At 34.9% G+C, this 10,574-nt stretch overlaps 1 protein-coding gene across 1 annotated transcript in view; it reads right to left on the reverse strand.

The window, feature by feature from the left end:
* Positions 1–10,574, reverse strand: part of LOC107698511 (utrophin) — a 275,871-nt gene that overhangs the window by 235,026 nt on the left and 30,271 nt on the right. Inside the window, exons 3-8 of the mRNA XM_016499536.1 lie at positions 9,517–9,578; positions 7,488–7,580; positions 5,371–5,448; positions 2,907–2,999; positions 1,290–1,462; positions 355–470 (exon numbers count right to left, since the gene is read on the reverse strand). Of these exons, the coding sequence (XP_016355022.1) occupies positions 355–470; positions 1,290–1,462; positions 2,907–2,999; positions 5,371–5,448; positions 7,488–7,580; positions 9,517–9,578 (615 nt within the window). The remainder of the gene's footprint in view (positions 1–354; positions 471–1,289; positions 1,463–2,906; positions 3,000–5,370; positions 5,449–7,487; positions 7,581–9,516; positions 9,579–10,574) is intronic.

The raw sequence follows: 10,574 nt of genomic DNA on the forward strand, positions 1-10,574 counted from the left end.
TTTTCATATTTTTTTTAATAATCATCATAATTATTATTACATTTTATTATTATATTTTCAAATTATTATTTTAATGGCCATATAGATAGCCACAAAAAATTGCCCAAATTGTACAGCCCTGCAAGCACACAAAACACATCGCATTTGCATTAAAAAAAAACACATACACACAATTAGTTTTTTCCCCCAAATCGTGCAGTCCTATTGTCCACTGTAAATAGTGTAGCAATGTATGACGCACATCTCAAAAAAGTCATCTCTGATGACTGGACTTCGCCAAACAATGGAAAATGTTTATAGCTATCTGCTTCTATTCTGAATTAAAGCAGTTCTAGTGTCACAATGCTTCTTTACCTTCTGGATCCAGGAGTCTCTCAATGTTGAGTTGATCTTTGGCGAATGTGAAAGCATGGTCCAGCCTCTCCACTGGGGTTAGACGAACTGCTTCCTCCCAGCTGAACCCATGAGGCCTGAAACACAATTCACATCAAGAGTCTAACTGGCCGTTCACACATTCACCATCAATGAGAGCTGACATGACAGCGTTCAATGACGAGATTCAGTTCAGGTAGTCACTTTGATTACAGAATGCAGTTTTGACTGTTTCGAAACCGAACCGATGTGGACCGATAACCACATTTCTGCTGCGGTGTGGATGAAGCCCACAGATCTGGAAGATATTCAAGCAGGTCCACATGAATCTACATCTGCATCTACTTCTGCATGTACTTCAGAAGTACATCTACTTCTGTCATTCATAGCTACACACCCTTGCGTGTTTGCTTATTAAATATTTGCAGATCTGATAACTCTTCGGGTGCCAATAAAGGAGTAGTACTAAGCTCGGTTTAACACACTTTGTTTAAACCTATTATGCAGGTTTCCACACAAAACCAGAACAGAAAATGTGGAAAAAGTCCGGATTACATCTGGACCTACCGACTTGTTCTCAGTCCCTTCATCCACAAACATTTTACATTGCTTACATAAATTCATAAAGAATTTAGTGATTAAGGTGCAAACATGCATAAAATCCTCTGAGAATTTGTCTGATAATACAAATCAGCTTTGTGTTTTTCTCTACCTTTTCATCCGATGTTACATTTAAGTTTAAAAATGTGTGTGTGTGTGTGTGTGTGTGTGTGTGTGTGTATGTGTGTGTGTGTGTGAGTGTCTGTGCGTGCACGTGTGTGTGTGTGCGAGTGTTTGCGTGTGTGTGCGTGTCTGTGCGTGCACATGTGTGTGTGTGCGAGTGTTTGCGTGCGTGTGTGAGCGCGCGTGTGTGTCACCTGAAGTGGTGTAGGATGGCGTTGAAGGCCAGGCCGTCTGCCCAGCTGGTGGTGAAGTTGAGCACGTTGACGTTGTTATAGTTGCGGGTGCAGTTTCTCACCCAGCTCAGCAAAATCTTCTCGCTGTTGGTCTGCTGAAGACTGGACATCACATCCTTCATGACGTCCTTGACCTGCGCACACACACACACACACAGAGGATTTTTAGACTATATTATTAAGGACTAGAGATGCACCGATAGACCGGCCAGGGACCGGAATTAGCCGGTTTTCCGCATGATCGTTTTGACATCACACTTACGGCGACTGATAATGTATTTATGTCATGCCAGATGAGGCTTGCGCAGCCTGAGTGAATGAGAAACTCAAAACAAATGAGCGCAACAGCACACACAGAAAGTTAAAGATGCATACTGCGGTAGAAAAATAAAATAAATTTATAATATGATTTAGGTATGCACGACCAAAATGTTTCCACATGACTGCAATGTGATTTTATATAATAGTAGTTCAATAAACAAGAAGTTAAAATTAAGTGACTTGACACAATATTGACTGTTTTTGTTCAATTTCGCTGATAAAAATAGTTCCATTCAAAACCACAGCAGAACCGTTGTGTGTCTCCGAGCAACACAGCAGTGTTTGTTACTGAATAAATTCATGTTTTTAAACGAATCGAGTGAGTCAATGATTCAGTAACCCATTCATAAAGACAGTCACTTGCCTCGTTTCTGAATGAATCAGCTGTTTAAACGAATCTGTTGAATGAAGGACTAAATGACTCACTCATTCAAAAAGTCATTTGCTGCCACCTACTGGTTTTTGTTTCATATTTAAAACTATCATTGCATTTTCCCCAACATTTCGTATTTGTACATTTTAAAAAATATTTAAAACATTCATCTATAAAATTATTTATGCATCCAAAATGTTGCAGTGTAAATGCTTTTATGGCACCTCAGCTTCATCAAACAGTCTGTGTAAATACATCTAATGCCACTTCAGATGCAGCTTCTGTGTTTGCTGCAGTGGAAAGATGGAGTTTGTTCAGACTGATTTCATTTGAATGGTAACAGCTCTAACTGAATTAATTAATTGAAACAATGTAAGAATTTGATGTGAAAGATGACATCTGTTTTGTTACATACAGCAACTCCTTTTCAGTTAATTGTTATTTCTACCTCTTTTCTAGTCACAGAGCACTTTATTTTGAGAGTTGATTAAGTGAGAGAACATCGTAACTTTGTCCAGATTGGGGGAATTGTAATGTTGAAATTTTTTTTTTTTTTTTGCATTAAAAAAGTATTTTTGTTTGTATATGCTGTAATTATAATTTTTAGAAAGAAAATCGGAATCGGCAAAAATCGGTATCGGCAAGTCACACTTACAAAAAAATCGGAAATCGGAATCAGCCAAGAAATTTTTTAGAAACATGATTTTAATAGTGAAAGCACATCAGATGTCCTCACAAATCAGTTTTTGTCATATTTGCTTTTGACATCAGAACCTCAAAAGTAGCAAAACCCATATACATCTTGTGTCTTTGAAAAAAATGTTTCAGAAATATGTTTGCACATAAAGAATCCAGATTTAAGAGCTGTGTGTGTGTTTTCTGACCTGCCAGTGCAGTATGATGCTCCAGATGAGTCCTAGAGTGAGCTTATGATTACCATCGACAATATCAGTCCCGCCGATATTCACCAGATCCACCTGAAAAATAAATAAATAAATAAACAAACAAACAAAACCATAAAAAACTGAACAAAATGTAAAAAACAAGACAAATATTTAAAAAAAACATTTAAAATACTACAAAAATATATATTAAAAAAAAATCACAAATAAAGAACAAATGTATTTAAGCTCAAATAATCTAAAGCAGTTCTTTAAAAAAAAAAAGGATTAATTATTTCAATGTTTCTGGTTTACTGTGAAGATGCAAAAATGCAAAAATAAATAATAAATAAAAATAAAACAAGATTAATTACAAATTCTCTTACACTAAAATACACTTTACAGGAAGGTTCCATTTCTTAACATTACTTTTAAGTACACTAATTAACATGAACTAACAATAAAAATAATTATTTATTAATATCAGTTAATTTCAACATTTAATAACATTATTAAAATTAAAATGTACATCTGTTAATATTATTAAATGGACCTGAGGTAACGTGAACTAACAATAAACCATTGTATTTGTATTGCCCAACATTAACAAAGACACAATTTAGTTTCTTTGTTCAGTAACAAAGATACTGAATTGCTCATTGCTATGATGGGACTTTACTGTAAATTATTTTCATAATCTTTCAAATTGTATTTAATAACACTCTCCACCTCTGAATGACTTTTTGACTAATATAACCACAGTTAAAAATAGATCTGAGTCTGACCTTCATTATTTCCAACTAAACTCAAAAATATGTTACATTACAAAGTAAACGTTTCATACTGTATTACGTCTTGAATGCCGTTGCGTGCTTTCATATGGAATATATAAACACACAGTTGTTTCTAACCTGCTATCACTGACTCAGAGAAAAGCGGGCATTGAGAGAGGATCACGGGCCGCCGGCGTGATGTGTGTGATTCTGTGTAAACATGCCTATCTGACAGTGTGTCTACAGGTGTAGATTAACCAAACCTACACTTACCATTCAAGCGTTCAACTTAAGCTGTCATGTTTGCTTAGAGAGTCAACCTCAAACATCCCTCTATCACTGCGTTTAGAGAGCCAGCTCAACCTCAACATAATCAGAGTATAATATTCAAAGAACGTAACCAATCAACAGCAGCGTCACTAAATATGTGGCTGCATTTATGAGAGATTACTGGAGGATCAGCAAACATCTGGACCAGGAGCGCTTTTATCGCTCAAGAGATTAAAACACAGGAAACTGTGCTGTGTGAATATGCACCGCTCAGCTAATTACAGGGTAATGATAGACACTTATATCAGCCAGGACAATTAATCATCCAACGTTAGGTCATTTTTGAAACGTTCAGTGTTTGCAATGCCTGTTGGTGCTTTTCCTTTATATATATTTGTTGTAGGGCTGTGAAACACACAATTTCTGTGATTATTTATTTATTGTTTGTTTGTTTAACACATTATTTTTATTGTAAAAATTTGTGGACAAAAAATTTACTAACAGCTGAGAGAGCTGATATACTGACAGAGACAGAAACACCACTATAATAAATGCACAGCTAAATGTGACATTATAATGGGTTTATATGAATATTGTTCAGTTAAATAAAAAATAAAAAAATGAAATGATAAAATAAAATTGTAAATAAATGTAAAATAAAATAAAACAAATTTAAGATACAACAAATTCAAAACAACAAAACAAAACAAAAAAATAATAAATAAATAAATAAAAAAATTTAAAAAAACTAAATTCTTCTAATCAAATCTGTATCTCTCAGATATTTTAGAAGAAAACCATAAACCCTTAGATGTTTCTGTGCATTCTGAAATATATTCATAACTGAAATGTCATTGATTTCCATATCTCTTAGTTTTTCAACAAGTTGCTTTCTTTGTCTATTATATGCCTCACAATGTAAGAGCACATGTTCAACTGTTTCTGTTATTCCACAGTAACTGCAGCTATCTGACTCACTTGTTCCAATAAAATAAAATAAAATAAAATAAAATAAAATAACTAAATTAAATTAAATTAAATTAAATTAAATTGCACTAAGTCCACAAAAGACAATGATCTGGAACATGAGTGAACATGCAAAATGTGACAGGAAAAACACATTGTTTATAGCATCTGTGTTTGTGGCTCTGTTTGGTCTGTCTGACTCCAGGCCATCAAAGCATAAAGACAGAGGACATGTCGAAATGTAGAGACCTTGCCATCAAAACTCCACGCTAATGTCCCTAATAGACACACAGGAACTGTAAAGCGTTTTAATTAGACTGCCCTTGCTGTACGTTCCCTAGGCAGCGTCTGTCAGCTGATTCGAGGCAAGAAATAAAAATAATTTTCTCCCGCAGCTGAAGCCCCGAGAGTCACCCAGCAGCAAAGACACATGGGAAGGTGGAGAGAGAGAGACTTACGCTGCTCTGATGAAGGACCTGCAGCACGCGGTTGACGTTGTTGAGGGAGTGAACTCTAGTAGAGCCTCGCTCTTTGGTCTGAGAGACAGAGAGAGTTACACCATACAGTCACGTTCACCAATGTACAGTACAAAACAGTGCTAGAGTATTACTGTGTTTCTGAACATGCACCATGATAGTACCATGTTTTCTTTGAAATGCCTTGGAATAGTGTTGAGCAAAATAAATTACCATTCAAAAGTTTGGGGTTGATATGATTTTTTTTTTTACATTTTCTAAAGAAATCTTACTAAGGCTGCAGTAATTTGATAAAAATCAGTAATATTGTGAAATATTATTACAATTTAAAATGTATATATTAAAACTGAATATACTATAAAATGTCATTTATTTCTGAGATCAAAGCTGAATTTTCAGCATCATTACTCCAGTCTTCAGTGTCACATGATCCTTCAGAAATCATTCTGATATGCTGCTCAAGAAACATTTATGATTATTATCAATGTTGAAAACATTTGTGCTGTTTTGTCCTCTTTTTTTAGGTTTTTTTCATGAATAGAAAGAAAAGCATTTATTAGGAAAATAAATATTTTATAACTTTATAAATGTCTTTACTTTTGATCAATTTAACGCATCCTTGTTAAATAAAAATATTATTTTCTCTCCAAAAATAAATAAAATAACAAATCAAAAATAAAGCAAAGCAAAGCAAAACAAACACAAAACAAAGCAAAGCAAAGCAAAACAAACACAAAACAAAACAAAACAAAGCAAAGCAAAAACAAAACACAAAGCAAAAAATAAATAAATAAAAAATGCACTAACCTCCAACTATTTTCCCCCTTTTTGACGATATTCAATATATATCTTGATGTGTATTGTATTTGCTGAAAAATGACTTGAAGGTGATTTTTTTTCCAATCAGAAGAACCATTTCAACCAAACAAAGTTAGTTGCCAATTTGATTTGTAATATTTGATGCAACAATTAAAAATCCACACTTTTTTCCACACTGATTAAACTAAATGAACAAAAAGCATATGACCGAATCAAGTTTTGAAAGAGCCAGTTTCAACTGATTCAAACCTTAATGACCAAAATCATCATAAAGAAAATGTTTAATAAATAAATATTTGATAAATTACCCGGGCCTCCCTTATAGTACGATGTCAATACTATAACACAATCATTCAGTTTCGCAGTCTGATATCCGATACCATTCACTCCATCAAAATAATGGCGTGCTACTTTACATAAGAGCTACATCTCACATGAGGCCATACTGTGAAGATGAAACACTGTAATGAGTTTAATCAGGACTGATGAAGAAGAGCGATGAAGATGAAGCCCACAGCCTCTGTCACTCAATCGCTCTGTGTGTGTGTAACTCTAAATCAGTGTTTGATCGAGGCTAAATATAACACACCATTCAGACACATTACACTCGATCGCTACTCAACCCCTCCCAACCATCAAACACACACACACACACGCACGCACACACGCACGCACGCACACACACACACACGGGCGTTTTAGAAGATACAATTCCACTTCCTTTGCAATGCCATGTGCTGGTGCTAGAGGTCTGGGAACTGGGTTTGGGCCAGTTTTGCTATATGCAGTATAACTTCAGGTTTGAGTTTATAATGAATAAAAATTTTTAATGATTTAGGCTTCAATGTAAATCATGTGCAAACCTATACAGTTTGTGATTTATGACTTTTCAGGCAGTTTTCTTGAAGAAGTTATTATAGGAGATTTTTAGGCTTGAATCAAATGTCAAGTATCTTAAAGTCATTTCAAACAAAACACCAAACCACTAAGGTTTATAACGCTTATAATACACTCTATATAATATAAAAACATACAATCTAAAACATTATATAGATTATATATACTGTTTTCAACACTGAAAATATGAAATGATTCTTGAGCACCAAATCAGCAAATTAGAACGATTTCTGCAGGATCATGTGACACTGAAGACTGAAGTAATCACTGCCAAAAACTCAGCTTTGCCATCACAGATGTAAATTCGATTTTAAATTACATAAAAATAGAAAACAGTTCATTTAAATTGTAATATTTCTCAATATTACTGTTTTCCTGTATACCAGTGTGTTTCCAGTCAGCCCCTCCAGGAGATCGAGGAGTTTTCTGCCGTCTCTCAGGTCAGAGAACATGTCTTGGATGGGTGCTTTCCCCGTCTACAACACATAACAGTAAAGTTAAATGCACATTAAAAAATAATCTTTTCCACATTGTTTTATTTTTTACTAAATAATCAAAAATCATACATCACATAGTAATAAACAACAAAATGTACCTTCACGTTTAATATTTTAATACAATTAAAATATTGTTAAAATATACAACAAATAAAATGCAAAACAATGCTAATTATTATTTGATAATTATATTACAGTAGTCAACATTTGAAATGGATCAAAAAAGACAAGAACAGGTATTGTTTTGGTTTTAGGACAACTTTGATGAATGGTTTTAATCCACTTCAAATATTGACTACTGTATTATTATTATTATTAATAATAGCATATTTAAAACAATAACTATATTAGAAATGCCATGTAGAGACATGTTTGACTACAAACTAACCACTGAATCAAGTTTTGAAAGTGAAAGTGGGAACTCAACCCAAGAATTGACCTACAGCTATCTCAGCATATTACCACGATACATGCACATGCAGCATTTAAATAATAACATACACAGGGTGCACAGATGTTTTTCGGTCTGGTTCCCATGAGAGCACCTGGAGATTTGCTTTGGCGCTCACACTGCACACAGTGTGACCCATAAAAAAAAAAAAAAAAACTAAAAATAGTAATAATAGTACTATTGCACTTAATCAAAAATAAAGCGTGATGATACTATTATATTTTAAACTAATAAAATAAATATTAAATAAAATACAATTATTTTATGGCACACTTAAAAAATACAGTACTAATATTTAAATTTTAATTGTTTTTTTTGTACTTTTTTCTTTTGTTGTTTTTTTCTTTCGTTTTTATTTTGCCGGTTTTAGCGCTGCTGAGTGAAGAGCATCAGTGAATGAAATGTCACAGTTCTAGCGTTTTGCTCAGAAACAGGCAGCACACAGCCTAGATTTGTGCTTTCAGTTCGAATGAAAATCTTAGAGCGTATTACAGTTACAGCCCATCTAAAACTGTGCATTAACACGATGATTGTGCATTAACAGCTGTCAACAGTGTCGGTACACAAATGAGTTGCTGTGTGTGTTCTCCTTCACATGCAAATTTAAGCGGTGTGCGCTCTCTTTAGCATTAACTACGTGAGAGAGTGATGTAATTAAAGTGAGAGAGAGCAGAGCTCTGTGACTTCAGACACCAAACACACCACTGCAGGAAACCAAACCCTGATCTGACCAACAGTGAGTCTATGTAAATCAGAAGCACGCTCCTGGCTTCTCATATGTATACAATTTAAAATAACGTTTTATGTGAATATATATTATGTAATTTATTTATGTGATCAAAGCTGAATTTTCAGCATCATTACTCCAGTCTTCAGTGTCACATGATCCTTCAGAAATCATGTAATATGCTGATTTTCTGCTCATGAGACATTTATTATCAATGTTGAAAACAGTTGTGTATTTTTTAATATTTTTGGGGAAACTCTGATACATTTTTTTAGGATTCTTTAATAAGCAGTAAGTTCAAAAGAACAGCACTTATTTGAAATTGATGTTTTCCAACATTACCAATGCCTTTACAGTGACTTTTGATCAACTGAATGCATCCCAATTTAAATGCGTATTAATTTGAAAAGATAAATGCATGAATTTAATAAAATGACACTTTAAAGAATATCTGTGTTCTTTATATTTTCCTCATGTGGTGTCCTTTATAAGACGCAGAAGGTCGAGCGGTGTTGTTAATACAGTCTCCTCTGTATGCCATGCCTAACAAGCACTTCAGCATTGACTATATTCACAACACACTGTCGAGGAACCTTGAGTGCATCACTGCTTAGGAAGAAATCAACAGTTTGAGATCTCCGGCTGAACACGAGTTATTCTTCACGAGACGCTGCTCTGAGATCAGCCATCGAAGCAGAAGTGCAGAAGTTCAGCACGAGCTCTGTCGGCACGGTTACCTTGGAGAACTGCGCATTGAGCCACTTCGTGAAGGTTTTTTTCTGTACGGCGTCATGTTCATCTGAAAAACGACAGACACAGGAGAAGAGAGAGGTAAGTAGGTACGTAAGAAGGCAATATGGTGACACTGCTGAGATCTGCAGACACTTTCATTTCCACAAACTAAAAAAAGAGCAACTGACACACAACCATTCGGATGACTGAACTGAATTCATTGGCTACATCTTCTGTGTACAATTTAATTCAAGGACAAATCCTCAGTAACCAAATGGGTATCGATTCTTAAATTATTAATTGCAATTAGATTAGGCCAACACTGGAAGCAGATTCCAAACCTGTAATCGTTTCTTTCTTCTGTTGATCACAAAAGATTATATTTTGAAGAATTTTGGTAACCAAACATAGGTTGACTTCCATAGTATGAAAAAAATATATATTATAGAAGTCAATGGCTGCCAGCATCTCTTTGGTTAAAAACATTCTTAAATATATCGACTTTTGCATTCAACAACAGAGACTCATACATGCTCATTTTTTGGTGAATTATCCCTTCAAATATTATGGATAATTGTATAATGCTCTCAGTGTCTTACTCTCTGCGCTGCTTAATTACATCCACTCCACACAGTCCTGCAGATTTTCCACCCTGCAATTTCCACGTGGGTCTACTCTTAACTAGAGGCCTTTAAACTAGTTACTCATTGACAGAGATCTTTAACATTGCTAGAAACCTTGAGGTGTAGGTCAAGTAGGGGACCAATACAATGCTTTCTTGTAACTGTCAATCAAAGCACAGGAGGCGGAGTCTGTCTAATGCAGCATCAGGTCAAAACATTACAGCATTAGTGTCACATTGTGTCTGCTGTCCATATATCCCTGTTTGAATCCACACAGAGCCTGTGTCTGATCCTGTTACCGAGGGACAAGATTCCCACACACACAACAAAAATCACTGTGTAACCAGCGTGAACCCTAGAGGGATCAAAGGTTAAGACCACCAGCCTGCTGGGTCGCCTGCTCTTTTGAGAGAGAGAGAGAGAGAGAGAGAGAGAGCGAG

The sequence above is a fragment of the Sinocyclocheilus anshuiensis genome, unplaced genomic scaffold, assembly GCF_001515605.1.
Source record: "Sinocyclocheilus anshuiensis isolate Anshui unplaced genomic scaffold, SAMN03320099.WGS_v1.1 scaffold1830, whole genome shotgun sequence".
NCBI classification, from domain to species: domain Eukaryota; kingdom Metazoa; phylum Chordata; class Actinopteri; order Cypriniformes; family Cyprinidae; genus Sinocyclocheilus; species Sinocyclocheilus anshuiensis.